Source organism: Leuciscus leuciscus (genome assembly GCF_965113295.1).
Source record: "Leuciscus leuciscus genome assembly, chromosome: 17".
Lineage (NCBI taxonomy): Eukaryota > Metazoa > Chordata > Actinopteri > Cypriniformes > Leuciscidae > Leuciscus > Leuciscus leuciscus.
Window position 1 is genome coordinate 4,711,325 of NC_138741.1, and position 26,285 is coordinate 4,737,609.

At 37.4% G+C, this 26,285-nt stretch overlaps 1 protein-coding gene across 1 annotated transcript in view; it reads right to left on the minus strand.

Annotated features, from left to right (window-relative positions):
• Positions 1 to 26,285, minus strand: part of babam2 (BRISC and BRCA1 A complex member 2) — a 99,820-nt gene that overhangs the window by 69,475 nt on the left and 4,060 nt on the right. Inside the window, exon 4 of the mRNA XM_082143851.1 lies at positions 17,692 to 17,786. Within this exon, the coding sequence (XP_081999977.1) occupies positions 17,692 to 17,786 (95 nt within the window). The remainder of the gene's footprint in view (positions 1 to 17,691; positions 17,787 to 26,285) is intronic.

Consider the following 26,285-nt stretch of genomic DNA (forward strand, 5'->3'; position numbering starts at 1 on the left):
CCTCACCTTCAGAGTAAACCAACCACACACACATACACACACACACACACACACTAGCGCGCACACACACTAGCGCGCACACACACACACACACACAGACACACATACACTCACTCTCGCACATACACACACACACACACACACACACACACACACACACACACACACACACACACACACACACACACACACACACACACACACACACACACACACACACACACACACACACACACACACACACACTCCCAGTCCTCCTCACCTTCAGAGTAAACCTCTCTCTCTCTCTCTCTCTCTCTCTCTCTCTCACACACACACACACACCAAACAGCAAGAGTTCCTCTGACAGTGGCTCGCTGCATATTAATACATCAGTCACAACAAAATCTGTTGGTGAACTAATTAAACGTTGGGATAAAAACATTTGTTGATAAAAACTCAAGAGGACTTTCTGTATTGGGAAGACTGGTGCCTTCTGCCAGGAGCTTATAGCTCTTAAAATATTGCAAATATAAACCGGGACAAAAAGGGAAAATCAGTAAAAAGGGAGCAAATGCAACTTAATTGAGGTTGAACTCTTTAATACTTGTTTCTGTTTCTCTTTATAAGAAGAGCTGTCATCTGAAATTCAGAGATAAATATTTAGGGTACCGCTAATATTTAAGCACCTTAATATAATTTGAAGCGCCTCTGGCAATCGGCCCCAGTAAATAGCAACAAACTTGAGCAGCAAATTAAAAACAGGAAAAAAATATTTTGAGTATTAAATTAATCTGCAGCTAGCGTCTAATTTGAGTGTGGGCAAGTGTTCAGTTTTCCCCATGAAAGAGTGTCTAAAGAGTGCCAAGTTTAAGATCACACTAAATTGATTTTGTCATGTGTTAAAGCGGACTTGGCTGACGAGGTCCAGAATGTTCTCTTCACATGGACATGATGCTTTATAAAAATAAAAAAAAGATTAAAAAAAAGAAAAACGAAGACACGTCTCACAAAACGAGTACAAAATAGGCATTGAAACTCTACGGAATTTTTTTTTTCCCAAACAAAGTGCAAGTAATATGAATCTAACCGCACAGAAAACAAGAGAATTTCCCAAGTGGAAAAATATTTGCTTGACCTTACCATTCATATCTAATTATTACTCACATAAACCCTCCTAAAACAAAGCATCACTATCAGGTCACAATAATATTGAGAATCACACACACACACACACACACACACACACACACACACACACGATTCCATATCTGTCAATGGCTCTGCCAGTAATAGCAGCGATAACTTCGGGATTTGCTTCAGCAGAACAGGAAGGAAGAGGAAGTGTTGGTTCACAAAGTGCCCAGGTTCTCCTGCCTCTGAATACCGGCACCCGGCATCGCATTGTTGTGTAACGGGACATGAGGTGTTCCTTCAGCAGATTCTATTACAATTATTTTTACTGCATCCACCATTAGGGCCTTCCACTCAGCATTTCCTTTCCCATGACAGAGAATAGTTTATATTGACACTTTATTTTACAGTACGTGTACTTGCATGTACTTACAGTGTACTAACCAAAGACAATACTGGGGGGTTACACTTTATTTTACAGTGTCTATGTTACATTTGTCACATGTACTTACAATAGTATTAACAGTTAATCATGCATAATTACATGCAACTAACCCTCAACCAAATGCTAATCCTACCCTAACTCTATAGTAAGTAAGTGCATGCACTTAATTAATATTACTCAGTACTTAAATATATAATTACACTGTAACAATGACACCGTAAAATAAAGTGTAAGCATACTGGGTAATATAAGGTAACTACAGGGGTTAAGGTTAGGTTTAGGTGTGGGTTCAGGGGTAGAACCTAGTTATTACCGAGTTATTGTAATTTTTGTCCATAAAGCTGTCTAATAAAGCTGGGTTACACTTTATTTTAAGGTGTCTTTGTTACAGTGTAATTATATATTTAAGTACTGAGTAATATTAATTAACAATATGTACTTACTATAGGGTTAGGGTAGGAGGTAATACTTTATTTTACAGTGTCCTTGTTACATATGTTACTGTACTTAATAACAGTAAATGATGCATAATTACATGCAACTAACCCTCAACCAAACCCTAACCCTATAGTAAGTACATGTAGTTGCTTAATATTACTCAGTACTTAAATATATAATTAAACTGTGGCAATGACACCTTAAAATAAAGTGTAACCGGGTAGGATTAGGAATTGGTTGAGGGTTAGTTGCATGTAATTATGCATCATTTACCAAGGCGTCATATATTGACGCTTTTGACATTTCGTCTACATCGAACGCACATGGCACCCTTTAGCGTCAATATGAGACGCAGATAGAAATGGGCCAGAAGGCGCCTCCTAGCGGTCTAACCCTATCCCTACACTATACCTAAACCTACCCATAACCGAACAAAGCTCTGCGTCTCATATTGACGCTAAAGGGTGCCATGTGCGTTCGATGTAGACGAAATGTCAAAAGCGTCAGTATTATGACGCCCAAGGATGAGAATGCGTTGGATATTACTATAGAAACTACATGCAACATATGTAACAAAGACACTGTAAAATAAAGTGTTACCTAAAGCTGTTCTCATTTACATATTTCCTGTCAGACATCAGTATGATATAGTGACTAACTACATGTTATCCAGCAATCCACAAAGCCGCTAAAATGGTAAAGAAAAGACGTTAATCTAGTGACAAAGTTGCTAAATTGGCAACACTGTTGCTATGAGGTCATTTCTGGGTACTTGCGAGGGTTTTCTGTATGTTTGATTTAAGTCTCTATGATATTCTGGAGTCTCTCCCTTGAAAATCTAAAGGTTTTTTTTTATTTTATTTTTACCCATTTTATTAAATGAAAGTTGCAAGAATTAATTATTTATTTTTTTTAAATTGAAAAGTAAGAGCACATTTATAAGCTACATAATCTGATAACAAGAGCTCAGGATGGGTTGAAGCAAGAACGAGGAATTAACATATCCAGTTCAACTGCTTTAACAAGACGAAGTGGAGATACTTTGTATGGCTTTACTGTTTCATACCACCTTATTGTTTTGTTTGACCTCAATGGTCACCATCAAGTCAGCTTAAACTACACTAAATCTAAAACACTGCTTTGTTAGTGCAAGTGAACAATGGGTTTCTTATGTCTCTAACCGGTTTTTCTGTGAGAGCTGCAGAGGATTATTGCACTTATAGTCGGCTAATGGTGCCGAGATGCCTTCGCACTCCCGCATACGTCTGGATTTATGACAGTTGAGGGTATTTCCCAGCATACGCTCATGGTTCAGGTGCAGGCTAAATGCTGATATTTACAATCAGGACTTTGTTTGAACACTTCAAACTGCAGTTCAAAGCAGAATTCCTGGTGTGTCGGAGGACCTGGAAGCAAACGGGGCTGGAGGATTGAAAGGGCTGAAATTACACAGGTCACTCAGGACAGAAGTTACTAAATGTTTAGGAAATTCCAGATGGGCAAATTTAAGAGGTTGGAGAAGCTGGAGTTTAAATGATACAAATATAAATCAGTCAGTGAAAGAGTTTGCCAGGCCAGTTGATATGGCAGTGTCTTAAGACTATAGGCGGCATGACTGAGTGTAATACAAAGTACGTCTTGTGTTAACTCTGTTTTTTTACCACTTGGAATTCATTCAGTTTTTTTTTGTTTTCTTGTCTGGTAGGTATTTCAGATAATTTGCTCTTTACAACTTAATCTTGGTTGTAAATCAGATGTCTCCAGGGTTCAGGCCTTGTTCCAGCAATATACTTATTTACTTCTCTGCATCTTGGGCAAATCATAACAAGGCTGTACAGATAAAGCAATAAAACAATGCAATCTCCATAATTATACCAGAAGCAACTGTCACGGAAGTAAAAAGAAAAGAAAAAAAGAAAAAGATGGGCTGTACATTAAAAGGGTAACTCTCGCCAAAATGTCTTTTTGTGAATCTACCCGAGGCAAACTTTCGTGTAAAAGCATAATTAGAATGGAAACGCCACTTTTAAGTTTGACCGTATTTTCGTTTTCGGTCAGATTGCCTTGTGAATGGGAGTGTTTGGGGCTTGACTATGATAGCATCAAAAATGGCTATTTTTAAAACACTAAGAAGGCTCGACACAACATGAAACTTTGCTGGAAGTCTCACCAGGGGCTCTACACATGAACTCCAGCATTGAGAACATTGTTTGTGTACACAGAGTTTACTAAAGAGAAAGGTTTTGAACAACTCACTGTGTTTCCGTTCGCCGGCATTTTGTCAGTCAAAAATAGTCGATCTCCGAATGCGAATGAACTGACTCTGAATTTTAATATTGCTTCTTATATGAGGATCATTTTTCAAATACAAGGTCAATATTGATTTTCACTAACGACAAAACAACACATTATCCGTGAATTTATATGGAACTAAGCTTTAGGAGCTTTCCATCTTTACTCTCTTCCCTGTTACGTTGCATTCGGAGATCGACTATTTTTGACTGACAAAATGCCGGCGGACGGAAACACAGTGAGTTCTTCAAAATCTTTCATTTTAGTAAACTCTGTGTACACAAACAATGTTCTCAATGCTGGAGTTCATGTGTAGAGCCTCTGGTGAGACTTCCAGCAAAGTTTCATGTTGTGTCGAGCCTTCTTAGTGTTTTAAAAATAGCCATTTTTGATGCTATCGTAGAAGTGCCCCAATCACTCCCATTCACAAGGCAATTTGACCGAAAACAAAAATACGGTCAAACTTAAAATTGGCGTTTCCACTCTAATCATGCTTTTACACGAATGTTTGCCTCGGGTAGATTCACAAAAAGACCCTAGGTTGCATTTTGGCGAGAGTTACCCTTTAAAAGGATAGTTCACCCAAAAATGTAATTTCTCAAGTTGTTCCAGACCTGTAAGAATGTGCGTAACCAGACAGTTGACGGTAGTCATTGACTTCCATAGTATGCAACAACAACAAAATCCTATGAAAGTCAATGACTACCGTCAACTATCTGTTCACCCAACAGTGTTCAAAATATCTTCTTTTGTGTTACGCAGAGGAAAGAAATTCATACAGGTTTGGAACAACTTGAGTAAATGGTGACAGAATTTTCATTTGTGTGTGAACTATCCCTTTAACACTTCTTTACCCAGGCATTGGTGCCCTCCTGCTGTTCCCAAAATCTCTCTGGCCGACACACTTCCCGGCAGTTTCCTGGTCAGCAAAGCCAAAACAAACCCCCTCCTACCTCTCTATTGTCAATGCTTCATTCTTCCCATTATGCCAAGTGACTCGTAAAAACAGAACTGCCGGTGTGATTGCCAGAAGCAGGTTTAAAAGAACTTTAGGGCAATTACGGGACACCAATGAAAAGCCCCTCTATGGGGATTGATGGGAAATTATGCATCCAGAGGGACGAGGAGGGGCAAATGACGGGCACATTAATCCATAACTTAAGAATTAAAAATACAGGGATGACAAAAAATTCATTTATTGTAACCCTGTGATACTAACTCTCCCTAAATTTATAAAGCTTCTGCATCATTAGAGGAATTTAAGTTTAGAATGGCAAAAAAATACAACATAGATATATTTTCCATTTAAATGCAAGAATACATCGCAAACTAGCAAGTGTACAATTTTAAAGAAGCATTTGATTATTACGTCTAAAAAATATCCATCATAAATGTTGAATTATATAGATATGAATAACAAATAAAGTTGAATTCTGAATTTTGACCTAAAAGGAAAAAATAATATGTAATTTATTTCCACAAAAGCTATGTTTCCATCAAACTATTTGTATACGCATTTTAGGATATCGCATTAAAAAACGCTGGATGGGAAACACCAAGGTTTTCATACATTTTGAAAACGTGCATAACACAATTAATGTGTTCAACTGAGGCGGATACATCTTTTATCCGATAAGACATGGCCATAAATGGAAATACATTTGTTGAATAAATCCCTCGATCCGCAACAAAAACCTCAGGTGACTTTCCCTCAACAGTGGATGTGATTGGATAACTGGACTAACCAGCAAACCAATCGCATCACAGCATCTCAAATGTTGGTGTGATCATTCTGAAATGCCTGAGTCAAAGTCTGTCATCAGAATGATTTGGTTTAATTCCTCCCAGAAGCATCCGAACGCAAGAGAACATGACAGCGTTTATTGAGTTTCTTCTGCCGCTCTGAGACGCAAGTCATTTATGATGGAGGGGAAAAAAGAGCCACAGTTTCTTCCCCAATTCCATTTTTATTACAAATATTTTGTGGCAATTTCCCACGAAGTGACGATTTTGTTCTTTTGAACACATGGGAAGGAAACGCTGCTTTATTCGCAAATGTTTTATGCGATTTTCCAATTTTGAGCAGAAGTTAAATTCACAACTTTGGATGGAAACACAGCTAATGACAGTGGAACAGAAAATCTGAGATTAGCTGTTCAGTGTCATTCAGAAAGCCTGAGTCAAAAAAAATTAATAATAATTTGGGGCACAGCTGTGGTGTGAACATATAGATCTAATTCTAAATAAATCAAACAATGTTTACGGTCAAGTGTATACCCCAGAGTAAAGAAGTGAATGACACACCACCAATACAAATCTGCTGATTAGCCTGTATCTTGATTAGACTGTCTCTACTTGTCTATGGTTTCACTTGTTCATTCATTTAGTGTTATTCTTTTGACTTTACACAATTCAAACAGTTCAATAGTCCCACTATGATATTAGGTTACAATGCCTTTTAAACCTGACGCTTTTTAATAAAGTGTGGGTTGCACCGCGGTCGAAACAAGGTCACACAAAAACGTGGAATATAGCAGGATTATGCGTCGCATGAATCATTAATCTAAGCCTAAACAAGACATCACCACAGGCTGAGATGTTTGCTGTCTAGACTGCAGCCTCGATTCTCCGAAGCCCGGTGAAACTTAAACTGAGCGTGCTTTGATCTCTCCAGTTTTCCCATGGCTAACGTCAGATGTTCCAGCCGAGAGCTTCGACCACTGTCTCAGCCACCTCACCACAATTAGCTGCTCTTTCCTCAATGGCCAGAAAAGCCACTAATTAAAGTGAGAAGCAGTAAAGCTGTAGAGTGCTGCTGTGGCAGTGTTAGTGTTTGACGGAGGTTAATTAGAGACATGTATAGCAGACAGGCATCCCTTAATCAAGCTTAAATAAAGGCAGATGTGCTTTACTTTCACTCTCATTCTGCTTTTTAGAAGACATTACATTTTAGTTTCGGTTATAGAAAAAGAGGTTTGTAAAGAGGGTGTCAATGTGATGAATTAACATTAAGGGCCCTATTTTAACGATCTAAGCTCATGGTCTAAAGCGCACGGCGCAAGTTCACTCAGGGCGTGTCCGAATCCACTTTTGCTAGTTTAACGACGGGAAAAATGGTCGGCGCTCCCGGCGCATAGTCTAAAAGGGTTGTCCCTATTCTCTTAATGAGTAATGGGTGTGTTTTGGGATTTACGTGTGTTAAACCAATCAGTCTCATCTCCCATTCCCTTTAAATGCCAGTTGCGCTCGCGCCATGGCGGATTCGCTATTTACATGACGGAATTTGATAGTGGAAAGACCGAACGCGTCTCCAGAGCACAAACGGATCTGCTCGTGCGCGAGGTTAAAGACCATCTACGGGACAAGCCGGATTCCACCATATCTTTATGTACACAATAATAATCTTTTACATTGTAATCCTTTTATTTAAAATATTTGGCACGTTTGTGTGCTGCTGTGTGTCCCTGTGTGTGTAATAAGCAGAGTGTACGCGCGTTGTGGACCCGCCTATAGGCGCACATTACTAACGTGCTCTTTAAATAACAAAAAAATATATATTGCACCATTGACTTTAGACCAGGTTTCAGTTGGTCAATGGTTCAGTCTATTTATGTTGCAACAAAATAGCAACGCGCCAACAATGCGCCAGAACACACCTCGTTTTCAGACCAGCACGCACGCCCATGAGCGGACAAATGGGCGCAAATGCATTTGCTATTTAAACAACGTGGCGCAGGACGTGAAAATGATAACTGCGTCGGGCTGAAACTAGCAAAAAACACTTGCATTGCGCCAGATGTAAGATAGGGCCTTAAATGAGTCAGTAAATTGGATTTTAAAAGGGATAGGGTCCTAAATGAGTCAGTAAAAAACAGAAATTGGATTTTAAAAGGGATAGTTCACCCAAAAATTCTGTCATCATTTACTCACCCTCAGGTTGTTTCAACCCTGTATGAATTTCCCTCTTCTGCTGAACACAAAATAAGATATGGGTAACCAAACAGTTGATGTTGGGTAGACTGAACAGTTGACCCCATTGACTTCCATAGTATAGAAAATAAATTATTATGGAAGTCAATGGGGCCCATCAATTGTTTGATTACCAACATTCTTCAAAATATCTTCTTTTGTGTTCAGAACAAAAATGAACTGGAGAAGATTTCCTCATCAAAGAAGGCGGAGCCCCAGAGCCACACCATTCTATTACATACATAACCCCCACTTTTTTTTTTTTGTAAAGTTCACTTTGGCAAGCTGTTTCAAACTCCTTAAAACAAACTCCAAATCAACTTCCTTTTGACCTGATTTTGTTCTAAAAAATGTCACACCAGATCATTCTTTGATTTCGCCTGAAACATATCAGTGCTTTAATTGCTAATTGATGTCTGGCTTCGTAAATGCAAATGTAGAGGGGGAAGTACCGACACTTAATCATAAACTTTCCACCAAATTGTGCAAGTGAATGGTCTGGTTAGAGGAATTATGTAAGACTGGAATGAAGTATGCTTTTTGGCCCTCTTCACAACATGCTGAATCACTTTGGGTCACTGTTACATTAGACTACAGGATTGGCTGTGCTCAGTCTGAAAATCAAGCATTGTTAAGGTTCCCCAACTAACGATGGACAAACTACATCACAACTGTAAAAAAAAAAACTTTGTAGAACAAAACCTTATTGTAATGAACAGTCTTTTTGAGTTTTGAAGGATCTAAGGATTCTCAATTGCAACATGTGTGTTACTTTAAGACAACAACCATACATCTAGTTTTATTTGCTTTGTTTTTATATGATCTAACTTCATTTATGTATTTGTCATTTATCATTTAATCATTTATTCACCATTTTATTATTATTATTACTCATTTATGTAATGTTATGCTATTATATGACTATATTTCCTATCTGTTGTTGTTAAATCCGATTGTGAGATTCCAAAGGGTAGGGATGTCAATTTTCACAAATTCCCATGATCGATCGTCGTTTAAATTAACGATCAATTAATCGATTAATCGTTAGCCTTAATACTGCGATATGCGTCTACTGCAGTGGCTATAACAGCATGACAGGGTCTGCAAATGCTGCTCAAAACGCTATATGTTGCTATATGTAAAATGTTTCGATGTGATTGATAATTAAATTAGTTATTTAATAATAAAATATAACTACTAATACAACGTGTCACCAACGCCGCCTCATATGCGGTGAGAATGTGTGACTGTTGTGGACGCGCTCTTCCTGGAACAACTGCACGCGCTGAATGAATCTGCTACCGTTAAACTGGAGCACTTTGCTAGCACGTTATTTATCTAAAAGAAATGCGTCCTATATGAGATTAATCAGGTATATTCAAAATAAACATAATATTACAAATTATATCTGCACAAAATGACGCAAATTCATGCACAAGTGAACTTGAACTAAGTTACGTGCCATTCATTCAGAACTACTCATGTTGTGGACGTGCTCTTCCTGGAGCAACGCGACACGGCAACTAAACCCAAATAATTCACAATGTTTTATTACAATATTGTTCTCTTTATAATGTTATGTGATATTACAGTCTCAATAGTTTATTAGTCGTGCACTGCCGTTTGAGCTGCGCGCGCTGAAGCTGACGCTTTACTACAGAGTTCATTCTTAACCAAATGCATCCAATATGAGATCAATCAGATATAGATAGGCCTACAGAAAATAAACAGTATTACAACTTACATTTGCACAAAACAAAAGCCTGCGAATGCACACGCAAACTTATAGTCATGATGAAGGTGTAAAATGGTCCCAAACATAACTCCGGCGCGCTCGCTTTACATGTTTCGCGGTTGAGCAGCACGCACACGCATGAAGACCTGCTTAATCGATGATCGATAAGTTGTATCGATTAAATGTATTATCGACAATTAATCGATCGTCGATTAATCGTTGACATCCCTAAAAGGGATGTTTGTCTTCATAAGTAAGAGATAACAGAGAATGTCTCCATTTCAAGGTTTTTAACATCACATGCAGGACAAGGTTGTGACGCAGTAATTTTCCATTGCTTTTCCATTGGGATAATAACACTTGTTGGATTTGTACTGGTCAGACGAAGTCCGAACACTGAAACATATGCAATTAAGATTACAGGTAAAACTTAGGGTCCAATTCTCACAATTAACTTTAGTTGCCTATTAGCATGTATATTACTAGGGTATTGGCTGTTTATTAGTATTTATAAAGCACATATTAATGCCATATTCTGCATGACCATATTCTACATCTCGTAATAATACCTAAACTTAACAACTACTTTACTAACTATTAATAAGCAGTAATTAGGTGTTTAATGAGGCAAAAGATAATAGTGAGATTTGCACCCTAAACTAAAGTGTGACCAGATTATTCAATGAACTGCTCTTTTGATCACATCGTCTCATGTTTCTGCTCTTTCCTGGCTTTCTCAGTCAAACTCTCAGGCTGATTAACACGAGTTTTGGGCACCAGACACGACTTGCTGCTGACAGGTTTTACCGGTTTTGGATTACAGACAAAACAAATATCTTTTGACAGGATCGAGTGTTGGATCTGATCTTTTTAGACATGAAGATCCGATCTAACAGTTTTCAGCCAGCCAATTGTCAGCCTGCTCATTGTTCAGTGCCGGGGAGCTGCTTCAGTCATGCATGTCCTCCTGTCTATTTGAACGGGTTAAGAACAACATTTCTAAAACCAAGCTTACTTTTCAATAATGTCATATGAATATATTTAGATCACAGTTTAGATATAAGGTCCAATTCTCACTATTAACTATGACTTTTGTCTCAATAAACTCCTAAATACTGCTTAATAATAGTTAGTAAGGTAGTTGATAAGTTTAGATATTGGCTGGGAATAAGAGATGTAGAATATGGTCATGCAGAATAAGGCATTAATATGTGCTTTATAAATACTAATAAACAGCCAATACCCTAGTAATATGCATGCTAATAAGAAACTAGTTAATAGTGAGAATTGGACTCTAAACTAAAGTTTTACCTCTTGTTCTTCTTTACCTCAAATCAAGCAAAAAAAAAAAAAAAAAAAAATAATAAGTAATTTTCAGGTTCAAGCTAATGTGCATAAATGTTCTAAAGTAAGGACTGAGCGCATGTAAATAGCAATGAAAAATAAAAATCATGGGTTTGATTCCCAGGGAATGCATTAACTGAAAAATAAAAAATAAAACACAGCATTGAATTTTTCAGTCTCATTTTTAAGTGTTAACACAAATTATTCTGACCCTTCATGCTTTTCTAAACTGGTATTTGGTACAGATATCTGTTTGCCGGCTCTGTACTGTAGTGCACTCTCTGACCTTCATCAAGGAAAAAGCCAAGGCTTGAGGCTCTCGGGTGCTCAGGTGCCGTGTGAATGAAAAGCATCTGAATGAAATTGCTACAGCCGCTGCTCTTTAGAGTTCGCTGAGTCATATTGTGTTTCAAACAGTGATATCTCAGCTAGCCAAATCAAACTTGTGATCTTTGTGGTAGCAACACAATCTCTGCATCGTCATAATGTTATAAGTGCGTTTACTTCAGAAAATCATATTACAAAGCCAATACTGAGAGCAGAGAGGAGCCTCAGGGCATCTCTATTGTTAATGGTGTATTGCATTGGAAATATGCTTTTGTCATATTTGCCTAAAATATGAAAGAAGTCTTATTTGCATTTATGCACTGCACATCAAGACAGGTTTGGCGACAAATGTCACTGGTCTGTATATCTTGTGACAGATCACTGATTACATGTCTTCATAACTCATATTTGAATGTACACAAATTAAACTTTGGTCTGTCAAGCGTTTGGCTTCATCGGAAGCACACAAGTCATATAAAGTACAGTTGCTGCTTTATTGTATGTTTTCAACACTTTTAGAGCTTCATTCTACAAAATTTGATGTAAAATGTTGATAAATGATCACAGAAATGTCACTTTTGGGGAAAATGTAATAGCGATCTCTATTAATGTGTCTGTAATAAGACAGATATTTACAAAATTAAAACTTACGAACTTAAAATAAAAATAAAACTGTGAAAGGAAACTACATTATTTGACTTTACTCCAAAAAAAATAAAAATAGAAATGATGAGAAGACTCTGGTAACACAACTTTTCACACCGTAATAAATCTTCTGGTGTCAGCGTTTCACGTAAACTCACCATTCGGGGCATGGAAACAAAATGGTGGTTAGCAGCTAATAATACTAAGTTGTGACAGACTGTAAACAAGCCCAAGTTTTGCTGAGACATCAGGAATTCCTCACAGGAGTGTGAAAACTGTGCGATATTACATGTAGCTGGAAAACAAGCCAGTGTCCGGCATCTGAAAGCTGGTCATGTGAAAATCAGAATCACCAAATGTATAACAGTGAGAAAGAGTGTGGATATATTTGTTGTCAGCTTAGCAAACATGCTAATATCAAAACGCCAATTGTGTCCTTATAACGTGGCTGTTTGGGAACAGACTTGGCGAAGGGAGTAATGAAAGATAATCATAATCATGCTAATGTTAGCATATTGTTTGTTGCTGTTCATGTATAAAGTGCATATCATGTGATGTTGATGAACATGTATAATAGGGCTGCACAATATATCGAAATTATTGAAATATCACAAATGTACAGTAGTGTGCAAAAGTCTTAGGTATGTTAATATCACCCCCGCACCCCCCAAAAAATGGTTTTAAGTCAGTTATTTATATCTTTTGCTGTAGTGTGTCAATAGGAAATATCAGTTTACATTTCCAAACATTCTTTTTGCCATTAATTGTAATAATCCAGTGAGATTTGTGTATGCTCAAGGAGTCTGACAACAGCCGGTATGATCTGATCTCACCATCATCGAGTCCGTCTGTGATTACATGAAGAAACAGAACAAACTGAGACAGACTAAATCCAGAAGAACTGCGGGAACGTCTCCGAGACGCTTGAAGAAACCTTCCTGCAAAGCTACAGGACTGGGAAAAGTAAGTGTTAAAATGCTGTAAAGTGAGAATGCTTTCAAAAATAAAATCACAAATTGAATTTATTTATGATTTAACTTCTATTAACTAATTCAAATCAATATATGGTGTAACGACCCTTTGCGTTTAAAACGGCTTTTGTCCAGGTACACTTGCGCATAGTTTCTCAGGGAGCTTTGCAGGAAGGTTTCTTCAAGCGTCTCGGAGACGTTCCCGCAGTTCTTCTGAATTTAGTCTGTCTCAGTTTCTTCATGTAATCACAGACAGACTCGATGATGGTGAGATCAGATCATACCGGCTGTTGTCAGACTCCATGTGCATACACAAATCTCACTGGATTATTACAATTAATGGCAAAAAGAATGTTTGGAAATGTAAACTGATATTTCCTACTGACACACTACAGCAAAATATATAAATAACTGACTTAAAAACCTTTTTTTGTGTGTGTGTGTGTGCGTGTGTGTGTGTGTGTGTGTGTGTGTGTGTGTGTGTGTGGGGGGGGGGGGGGGGGGGTGCACAGTGCTGTATATATCGCAATATGCATATCGCAACGGCTTGCAATAACTGTGGTCATGAACAAAAGACAAAGAGAAAATCACTCGCTGCTCTTGGCTGAATAACTTTTGTAGCTTTAATAAGAATCAGTATTTAACACGTGGAACACGTATGTAGGTTATATCATTCTAAATATATTTTAAAGATATTTATTTTACACACTTTAAGCATTATCGTATCGCATATCGAATATCGCATTATTTAATAAGTTAGTGCATTTTTCTTCAATATCGTGCAGCCCTAATGTATAATATATCACAACTAAAAACGTTCAGTATCTTACTTACATAACTCAAAGTCTCCCGCCACCTAGTTTTTAAATTAATCACAAGGACTCTCAAACTTGTGGTCTTTGTGGTAGCAACACAATCTCTGCCTGGTCATAATGTTAAAGTGCTCAAACTTGAGGAAATCATATTACAAAGCTAACACTAAGAGCAAAAAGAAGCATCAGGGCATCTCTTGGAATTTGCAGAATGAGTTGCATCTCCTGTGTGCTTCCTAGTTGCTGACTATGTACAGCGTTTCAAATCATTTTCTAATGAGGTTTTGTAACACATAGGAAGCTGTCTATACAGGCAGTAGACGGCAAGGCAGCTCACTAGGTTTTGGAACAGAGCTGGATATTAAGGTGTGAAAGATCAGGACGCAAGAGCTCTTTGTTGATCTTGAGTCTCTCACACGGTAATGTGAAAATGATCGGCTTGCAGGAGAGGCACTGACAGACAGACTGAACCAGCAGAACCGTCTGGGAAGGATGAAAGCAAATAAGATGAGCAAGCCAGAGTAAGAGCATATTAAACAAATTAATGCCGTTTTTGGACATTATGTTTGCCAATGATGTGGCGTACTAATATCCCCGGGCCTTTTGGATCATTCATGTTTGGTTACACAAAAATCCAGTTTAGTGCAGAATAAACAGGATGAAGAACAAGACAGAGGGATCCTGGCTGCAAACCAGTGAAGGAAAAATATCCCAGGAGAAGAAACCGAGCGGCTGCACACACAGCCACACACACACTCGAGCCACAGCGATGAAGCTTAAAGACGCAAAGCAAACACATGGGCAGAGCGAAGCCCTGGCAGCGCAGAGGTGCTTCCCCCCTCGTGTTTTCAAGAGACGGTGAGCAATAGTCACCGTCTCACAGACTCTGACATAAGCAGGGGATTTTTTTTTTTTTTTCTTAAAAATAGCCTGGAGCACAGCTTTAAGCAATCAACACCGTCCAGACAAATCTAGACCACGTCTTGCACAAACTCTGTGTCTCACTTTTGCAAACATCATCTCTGAGGAACAAACCCATATGATGAATCCTGATTATTATTGGTCAATACTGAGTAATTTAACAATGCATTTAGCATTGAGATGCCAGCAAGTTTAGCCTATGGATAGAATAGAATGGAATGGAATGGAATGGAATGGAATGGAATGGAATGGAATGGAATGGAACGGAACAGATGGAATAGATGGAATAGATGGAATAGAACAGAACAGAACAGAACAGAACAGAACAGAACAGAATAGAATAGAATAGAATAGAATAGAATAGAATAGAATAGAATAGAATAGAATAGAATAGAATAGAATAGAATAGAACAGAACAGAACAGAACGGAATGGAATGGAATGGAATGGAATGGAATGGAACGGAACGGAACGGAACAGATGGAATAGACAGAATAGAATAGAATAGAATAGAATAGAATAGAATAGAATAGAATAGAATAGAATAGAATAGAACAGAACAGAACAGATGGAATAGATGGAATAGAATAGAACAGAATAGAATAGATGGAATAGATGGAATAGAATGGAACAAAATAGAACAGAATAGAATAGAATAGAATAGAATAGAATAGAATAGAATAGAATAGAATAGAATAGAATAGAATAGAATAGAATAGAATAGAATATACTGCAACATTACAATGGTCAGTGGAACTTGCCTTTGTGGTTTTCACACAATGTCACTATAGAAAAACAGCATTAATTTATAAAATGGATATAGTAAAAACAATCAAGGAAATACAATTATGGCTCATTATGACTTGTTTCTTATGGGGTTTGAATCAGCAGCCTATGAATTGTTTGTAATAATACATTTGCTAAGTCACCCACTATGAAGAAGAGTGTTTAACAACACATCCTGTGATTTGAGAGGAAGAACAACAGACCTGAATGCTGTGGATCTGTGAAATGTCTCAAGTGCACATGAAACAGTCTGCTGGACTACATCTCTGACCACCAACTCTTCAAACATTAATAGAGCTTTAACACATAACTTCGGGATTAGATTTGTTGCATATTTCCAAATAAACAGATTACAATCCACAAATAAGTGTAACAAATTTACAGATAAAATAACGAAGTCCACAAATATATGTTAGGACAATTAATTCACTAATAAATAGAGTAAGATTTGGACATAAAATACATGTACAAATATATTTTTATCTCACAAACCATGTTACGTTAGAGTCATCGAGATTGTTTAAAATATTGAATTTATTATTATCTCCATATTATCTCCATTTTCATTTTAGTTATAGTAATTTTGTTGTGTGTTTTTGTCATTTTTATTATTATAATTTTTTTAATGTGTCTCTATATTGTTTTTTTAATAAATTTTTCTAAATGAAAATGAAATATTGCTTTGACAAATAGCTGAAATAATAAATTAATTTTACATTTTATTTCAATTAACAATTATTTATTTCAAGTTCCACATTTCTTTTGTGGTTTTAGTTTTAATTAACTATGATAACCCTGATCGCAGCAGACATTTATGAATCACAGCTTATGCATGTATGACTCACTGTACGCATTGTGGATTTTAAAACATTTCTAGCATTGCACACAAATCTCAAGTCAATCAGACAACAATATTTGTAAATCTCATTATATTTATTTGCGAATTTAATAATCTTTTTGTTTATTTATTTTATTTGCAACTTCGAAAAATAGATTTTTTTTTTTTTGTGGAAACATTTAAAATTCGAACCCCAAAGATACCACAATCGCCAAGCACGCGGCACACTGTGTGTGTAGAGATACACAGTGGCTCTTTATGCCAAAAATGATGTTCGGTGAACACAACAAACAAATAAATCAACAACATGCCTTAATAAAGAACAAATGACTGTTCTTTTTGAGTGTGTTGTGAGAGCAGTGAAGCCTCTGGTGCTAATTGTGCAATCCTAAAAGCGGCACCAGAAGAACGGCAGTGTTAAGTGCAGACGCAACGCTTATGTAATTCACCAACACCCTCTCTTCAGAACGCTGGAAGCCCCGCGGGTCAAATCTGGCTGCTGAGTCGACCACGCACATCGATACCAGCCATCAGATTTAACTAACTGCACTAAAGGAAGTTAAAAAGATATCTTCAAAGATATCAATCATAACAGAGCCATTGTTCTGTCTTCTTGGGTGTATTTCTGTACAACCGAGGTTTCAGCCTGCAGCTAGCACATTTTTGGTTCACTGGAGATTTTAGATGTGTGTGTGTGTGTGTGTGTGTGTGTGTGTGTGTGTGTGTGTGTGTGTGTGTGTGTGTGTGTGTGTGTGTGTAAGAATGACCCTAATGCAAGCATAAACACTTCACTAAAACACGACTATTTATATATGTCAGGCTTTGTTAAAATTGGTCTCTCTGAACATATAACATCTACAACGATGCATGATATTGCTGTGATGTTGTCAATCTCTTGTACATTTCTGTCCTCTTACTACTATTTATAACCATAATATGTGTATAGTCCATCTACTGTACTTAACTACTCTTCTGTATCACAATATTGATATAAAAGCTCTATATTCAGAATACAGGATAATAATGGCAGCATATAATTATAATCTTAACACACACCGGGAGTTCAGATGGTTCGGGAAGGAAGTCGGCATCTTCTCCGAAGATAAAGTCAGGGGGCAGTTCTGGGTCACTGGCATTAAAGATGATGTCCCCTGTAAGAAGAAAAGAGTTAATCACAGAGATAATAACTTCATAAACCATATGAAACAAAACACTTCAGAGTTAATTTGAATCTAACCAAACATGCCAAGTGTTAACACACCCATAATTAAAGAGATCTGCACTTTAGATGTCTGTATTTAATATTCACACATGCTCCTTACAGATCCATGTACGCTTTTTTATGTAAAAGATAAAGGTTGCATGGATGTTTACCAATGCAAGATCCTATTAGAGCGAACAATCAATGTCGGTATCAAAGACTATTTTGAGTCCATGGCCTAATGGCACTTGTGTTGAGACCCTGGAACTCTAAACTCTCAAAGAGCAATGAAGTACTAATGGACATTAGCTATGGGAATAATGCTCTTCTGATATAAATGTTGTTGGACTGGTGTTTCTATTATGATGGGCTTTATCTGTGTGCTGGAGGTAAACATTATGAATGCTGGGATTGATCGGGATCTTTCAATAGCTGTGTTTCAATCCACCTGTTTTTAAGCGTATTTTGGGATATCGCATAAAAAAATGCAGTATAAATGCGTATAAAAGAACGTATGCCATCAATTGAGGCGGATACATCTTTTATCCGATGATGGAAACACATTTGTCGAATAAATCCCTGGATCCGCAACAAAAACCTCAGGTGACGTTGCCTCAAAAGTGGATGTGATTGGATAACTGGACTAACCAGCGGACCAATCACATCACAGCATCTTAAATGTTGGTGTGATCATTCTGAAATGCCCGAGTCAAAGTCATGTGCAAGGACAAAGCACATGAACAAGCTTTCATATGCGATACCTTTCAGGGAACAAAGATAGGTACAAAAAAGGTACCTCTCCAGAGCATGTCAAAGTACATAGGCTGTTTATTTCTTTATCATTATTAAGCACCGTGGTAACACTTTATTTTACAGCGTCCTTGATACACGTTACATGTATTATTATAGTAATAACAGTAATTTATGCATAATCACATTCAACTGACCCTATACCAAACCCTGATCCTAACCCAAACCCTACATATTGTTAATTAATATTACTCAGCACTTAACTGTATAATTACAAGGACACCTTAAAATAAAGTGTATAACCAGCATCAATTATACGTCAAAGGTTTTTAGCATTGTAAAGGATTGAATATCTGCTAAAAACCCTCTCTTTTTTCTATGTGGGTTCCTTTCCTTCTCTATTTGGGCAATGTGTGGACCGCCCTGAGTCATAGTGAGTGGCAAGTCCTGCATGAGAGAACACACAATCCCTATATTGTATACCCCACAAAGTCCAAAGCATCATCACATCTCATCGCCACCAACAGACAACGGTGGGATGTGTAGGAATAGCTGGAGGATGATGATGATGAGAAAGAAAAAGAAAAAAAAAACTTTCGTTGTGTGCGCTGCATACACTATATGTCTTACAATGGGGGAGGAAAGGAATTATAATTAAGTTTATAGCCGTGATGCTGTCCAGGGGTTGGGTGGGGATGTGCACAGATAGCCATATTAATCATAAAGTCATATTACTTGATTATTATTGTTATTGTTTGGAGGGGAGTGGGGGGACGAGAGAAAGGGTAAAAGATGTTAAATTACTGAATACCTTAAAACACTCAACACCCCCAAAGAATATACATTTTAAATGATAAGGTCTTTCTTTTCTTTTCTTTTCTTTTCTTTTCTTTTCTTTTCTTTTCTTTTCTTTCTTTATCCTTATTTTTTTCCCCTCTCTCCTCATCTGGTCTTATATTGTCATTTATCTGTGTTTTGTTTTTGTTTGTTTTTTTGGTTGACGTGTGTATTTTGTAAAGTTTCTGTATGTATTTCTGTATGAAAAAAAAAAAAGAAGAAGAATATCTGCTAAAATATGTCATTTTTATATTTTTTTTCAATCATTAATTCTGTCATCATCTACTTGCTCTCATTAAGTTATGTGCAAAAATGGTGCTAAAGTTCTTGTCTCATGAATACCTCAGGTGAAAAAGTAAAATTAATGATTAAAACTATTCAAGATAATATTAATGAAAGCTTCTAACTAATGATGTAAAGCTCAGTCTGCTTCACATGGGTGTTGTATGGCAGCGGAAGATGTGGTAGCGCACAAGTCTCTTCTGTTTCTGGTCCTTCTTTGGCTTTTAAGAGCTTAACAATTGGTTGAAATTCCCTTTCGATGTACGTAAAAACCAAATAACTCAAATATCATCCATGTTTCATGTTACTTTGTTTCAAAGCATTGTTTTTTTGTAGCTTAGTTCCTCTCAATAACTGAAGATTTCACCATATTCAAATAATAGGCTGCATATTTCTATTTATATACTGTAGCCATTCTGTTTCTCTTTTTCTTTCTTTCTTTCTTTTCCATGGATAAAAAAAAAAAAAACTGAGCAAAACAAACACAAGGCAGTAATTTTCCACAGATGGAGCATTGGGGGAAAAAAGCCTGGATGATGTTTGTCATACATCTGTCACATCTTGGAAAAGCTGTTGCCAAATATATGAAAAGAGATAGCAGTGGAAATGTTGGGCAAATATGCAGCACTTCCCAAATTCACACCCTGAGGGCAGATGAGGAGGGTACTACTGGAGAAACATCGTACCAGCATTGGCAAACTCTTGTGAGGAGCGGAAAGCCGGAGGACTGGGCGCACTTTCTTTGCATGCAAACAACAGACAGTCAGCACTCCTGCCAGAGCAATCACAAGTAAACAATCAGCATTCTTCCTGGAAGTACGGCAACAGAAAAAAAAAAAAAAAAACGAGAGCAGGCAACAGTTATGAAATGCACAACCTGTGCAACTCTCTTCACTTCGCCATGCAATGAAGGCAAAGTGGTTTAAACAAAACACTTCTTTCCACTAGTTCTTATTTAGAAACAGTCAGGGATTTTATTATATTATATATTGTAATGATTTACACTACCGTTCAAAAGTTTGGGGTCAGTAAGATTTTTAATGTTTTTAAAAGAAGTCTCTTCTGCTCACCAAGGCTGCATTTATTTGATTAAAAATACAACAAAAAAAAACTGTAATATTGTGAAAAGAACAGCATTTATCTGAAATCTAAAGCTTTTGTAACATTAAACACTACCGTTCAAAAGTTTGGGGTCAGTAAGAAATTTTATTTTATTTTTTGGGGGAAATAAATAAAATAAATCAATACTTTTATTCATCAAGGATGAGTTAAACTGATCAAAAGTTACAGTAAAGACATTTATAATGTTAGAAAATATTCAATTTTAAATAAATGCTGTTCTTTTGAACTTTCTATTCATCAAAGAATTTAGAAAAAAAATTGTACAAAACCGTTTTCAACATTGATAATAATAAGATTATTATCTTGAAATCACTCTAATATGATGATTTGATGCTCAAAAATAATAAGTTTCTTGAGCATCAAATCATCATATTAGAGTGATTTCTGAAGGATCATGTGACACTGAAGACTGGAGTAATGATGCTGAAAATTCAGCTTTGATCACAGGAATAAATTACAGTTTAAAATATATTAAAATAGAAAACAGTCATTTTAAATTGTCATAATATTTCACAATATTACAGTTTTTTTTTTTTTTTTTTTTTTTTTTATCATCAAATAAATGCAGCCTTGGTGAGCAGAAGAGACTTCTTTTAAAAACATTCTTACTGACCCCAAACTTTTGAACGGTAGTGTATATCACTCATTAGCATACATTAAATAAGCCGGTTCACTTGATTATAAATCAAACCAAGAGCAAAGAAACTATTGCAATTGGTCTTCTTGTTTGCATTGCTGTGATTGGAGTTTTCTACGCTGATCTGTTTCACTGTAACCTTGTGTTATGTGTTGAATCTTGTGCAGAACAAATAGAAAAGAAGACACGTTAGGTTTCGTGACAACAGCAGTCCTGGAATTAATTTTACTATCTGTAAATAAGAACATTGGTTAATAAGTAAAGCAAAGCACTACAAATCTATTTCTATAGTTGGACCACTTCTCTTCTCCATCTACATAACATCACTAGGATCTGTCATTCAGAAACAGGGCTTTTCCTATCACTGCACACAACTGTACCTCTCGGTTCAGCCGGATGATCCGACGGTAGCTGCTCGCATATCAAATGTCTGTGACGAAGGACCATCATCTTCATCTCTTCCTTGCCTACAAAACTGCTTGTGGTTTCGGCCAGCCCAACACTTCATCACAACTTCTCCATTCAGCTAGGCTCATCAACCATAACTTCATCCAGGACAACCAGGAACCTTGGAGTTGTGATTGATGATTTCAGGCCACATTGCTAGAACCTGGTCCTGCAGATTTGCCTTATACAACTTTAGAAGGATCAGGCCCTTCCTATCGGCGAATGCTACACAACTCCTTGTCCAAGCTCTTGTTCTATTCAGACTGGACTATTGTAATGCTTTCTTGGCAGACCTTCCAGCTTACACTGTCAAACCTCTGCAACTGATCCAGAATACTGAAGCGAGAGTGGTCTTTATCGAGCGCACGTCACACCTCTCTTCGGGCCCTTTCACACCTACCTTGTTAGGTCCGGATTTTCTGACTTTTCAGTTTGATCCGAATCAAAATTACAGGTGTGAATCCTCCCCCGGACCACGGCCCGGACCAAACAGACGAAATTTGGTCAGACGAAAAGAGCTAGTATCGGTCCGGATCAAACTGAACAAAGGTTCGTTTCTAGTGTGAAAGCATTTTCTGTATGGTTCGGACTTTCAGAGCATTTACAGGAAGTTCCGGTGGTTCCGCCGTAGCCTAAAACAACGGAGAGAAGAAGACAGAAGATAGCAGGAAAATACATCAGGATTGCTTGACTCTTCCCCTCCTTTCCTGCCATCGACGATAAAATGTAGGACGTTCATTTGGTGAATGTGAACTAGCCTCGAGTATAGTTGGAGCTGCAGGGAGTAATGCCGTGATAATAACAGTATAGTGGCAACGATATGTGTCTGTTCATTCATTCTAGTCAAAGTTACCCACCGAATTGACAACACGCTGACGTCAGACGCACGTCCGTTTACAAACCAGTCAATGTCAAGACGCAGCCCACATAGATGATGACGACAGGACACAAGTATGTCACGTAAAGTTCTTTAGTGCGCTCGCATAATTGCAATGTGAAACCAAACCAAAACTAACCAAATGTATGCAATGTATCAAAACATGAACTTTGGTTCGGATCTTGGCGCAGACTTTCAGGTGTGAAAACGCCCTTCATCAATCTGCACTGGTTGCCAATAGGCCTATGTCACGAAAAAATGTAAGACCGGAAGTACGTCTTTTAGTAGGGATACGGCTCTTCCGGTTAGCTTTTTACAATGGCGGAGTCCGATAGATACCGCTGGACCAAATCTCTCCGCAACCTGCCTGAAGTCACATATGACGATGTGGTTCGGATGGTAAATGAAAACTCTCAAGTGGAAACGTCAAAACTGAGGAAAGGGTACAAGTTCGGGTGTAGCCTGCCATTGCTGTTATAGCTCTAGCCTGCCGTTCGCCAGTAAGGTAAACGTTTCTATGGTAACAGCGAGTTGGACCAATCAGCAGACGTTGCTGCTACGCTTTAGGATTGTGGGTAGTGTAGTTTTTTTTTTTCTTAAAACAAGGTTGATTTCATACGAATTTATAGCTTCTACAGGAGCAAAAACCTTCGTTTCACAACCTCATAGCTCGTGGTCAGTCTACCTCGGATGGTTTAGACATTATGGCTGATAATCTAAATCCTTATCGAGAAATACTGTTGACCGGAAGTTCTGAATCCCTACTCCGCGTTCCGGAAGCAGGAAGTGTGACATAGGCCTATAGCCGCTCGCATCAAATTCAAGGCACTGATGCTTGCCTACAGAACAACCACTGGCTCTGCACCCCTATACCTAAACTCACAACCTCAGACTTGTGTGTCCTGAGAAGCTTGAGTTCTGCAAGTGAACGGTGCCTGGTGGTGTCATCCTCAAAGAGGCACAAAAAAGTGGAGCTTTATGGACCTTTACCTTGACTGTTCCCTGCTGGTGGAATGACCTGTTAACTCAACCAGAACTGCTGAGTCTTTAGCCATTTTCAAGAATGATAGATGCATCTTTTTCGTGAACACTTGACCCATTAATAATAACACTTCTATTCTATTTCTATTGTATCTGTACTGGAGAAAATGAATTCCTCTGATGGTGGGAAATAAAGCACAACACCACAGCAGGTGTACTTCAACATTTAGAAAACAGATGCATCAAAATCATACGATATGGAGTGTGATGATTCGCATAGATTTGTAATTCTGAGGCAAAAAAAAGGCAAGAGTTATGAAAAGATCTTGAGTCAATTGTCAGCTGTCAGCCACCGTCAGTTGCTCAATCAAACCCAGGAGACGATGCCAACACTTAACTCTGCTATCTTTCTTGATTATTTAGAGGCTGAAAAAAGTCTGATGTGTTTCTAATATCTATCCATAATAGATATTATGAATAATGGATGCATCGGTTTTCCAAGAAAATCATTCAGACCTGTTTCTATCTAAACAATACCACACACAAAAAAAAGACTAGGTCTATTTTAATTTATTGGGGGGAAAATCTAAATGTTTAATGGACTACTTCTTGAACAGTGGAGCATGTTATTACTTAACGTAAGAATGTGGATTTAATTCAAATACTGATTACTATGATTTATTGTGGTTAACTGTGACACAGTGTGTGTGTGTGTCGTTCAGTTATGCCTCCATATTTGTACAAAATTAGATTTTCCATTTAAATGTACACTTGAGCTCAGGCCACTAATGCACTCTGATGGTGCACAACTAAAAGCACTGCCTCACGCATGTCCCAAAAATGACCAACAACCAAACTTCTCCAATAACCAACCCATAGTTCTTCTTATAATTATTCAGATCAAACACACATTAAATCACAATATAACAAATAAGTCGATAGCCACAAAAGAAAGAAAGCTTCATGGAGTAAACCTCAATTGCTCATTGCCAGACTACGTGATCAACTCCAGCTCCGAGAAATATGTTCATATGTGGCCTCCGTGAAAAACTGCTTGAGTGTTTGAGTGTCTCATGACTCAGAGCTATAACAGGAACTCCCAATTAAGATCATTGCCAAGTTATAATTACTATCCAACCTCATTAAACATCACTGAGCTGTGGTACTTGAAAGCATTTCAGATAAAACCTCTAAAAGCTCTTCTCAGAAGCTTGTTTCCAAATCAAAAGGATTGTGCTTTCAATGTACCGCCATTACAAATCTTGAAGAATCTGTGTAAAACATTTTATTTGGCCTAACATTTGCAACATGTTCATAGTGTAACGACCCTTGAAAGAAAGTAGTTCTGCCAGTTTATGGGGAAATGAAGACCCCAATTTGCCTCCTTTATTTTGAAATTGATTGTATTGTACACTCTAAAAACAATGTTGAGTTGTTTCAACCCATGTTGGATCAAATATGGACAAACCCAACCACTGGTTTACATTTTTAAATACAATTTTAAACCCAACGGTTGGGTTTGTCCATATTTGACCCAAACATGGGTTGAAACAACCCAGCATTTTTTTTTTTTTGAGAGTATAATACAATCAATTACAAAATAAAGCTAATAAACAGAAGGTACGAATTTTTAGGCCTGGGCTCGCACATGTCAGGAAGTGAAGCTGCATGATTCGGGATAAACTGAGAATCAGGATTTTATCGTTTAAAATAGAGATCATGATTCTGAATAGACAACTAAAAATAACATGTGATTTACTAGAGGTCCTGACAAAATGTTGGTTACTGCAGTCTATTTAAAAAATATATTTAATAAAAAAAAATTATCGAATTGAATGAATGATTCAATGACTCATTAATACTTCACTTGTTTCATAGTCTCGCGAAGCCAAACCTTCAGACTGACGGCAGAAGTTCTGGACTCTATAGAGAGCCTAAGTCCCTCCCCTTCCGGTGGACCACCATGATGGGACCTTATTTCGGAAAAATATTGTATGGTAGTCAATGGCGAGAGACAACAAATATTTTGATCTCGTTTGAATTGTGCCCTGAATTACACATTTTTGTCAATGTTTGTCAATTTAAAAGATACATTTTAATGTCAAGAAAGTCGCAGTTTGATGTAAAACTGTTGAGGTGTAAGACTGTGAAAATACGTAATTACAAAGACTACAAACCCAAAAGGCGCACATGTGACGTCATACCTTTTCTCTCAATGAATGAAGCTAACTTTACTGAAGCTAACGTCTGTCATTTTTTCTATAGTCTTACGTTATAAGACTTAAGTTATAATCGTAACGTTACGCCGTCATGCCTGAGTGTTTTGTACCAGACTGCACACATACGTACATAGTGCGAGACGAGAGATGTAGTTCATTGAGCGATTTTCACATAAAACTAAATGTTACTCTTCTGTTGACTTTCTTGACTTTCATAATTATCTTTTAAATTGACAAACCTCATATGTGTAATTCAGGGCACAGTTCAGACGGAATAAAAAGATAAGTTGTCTCTCG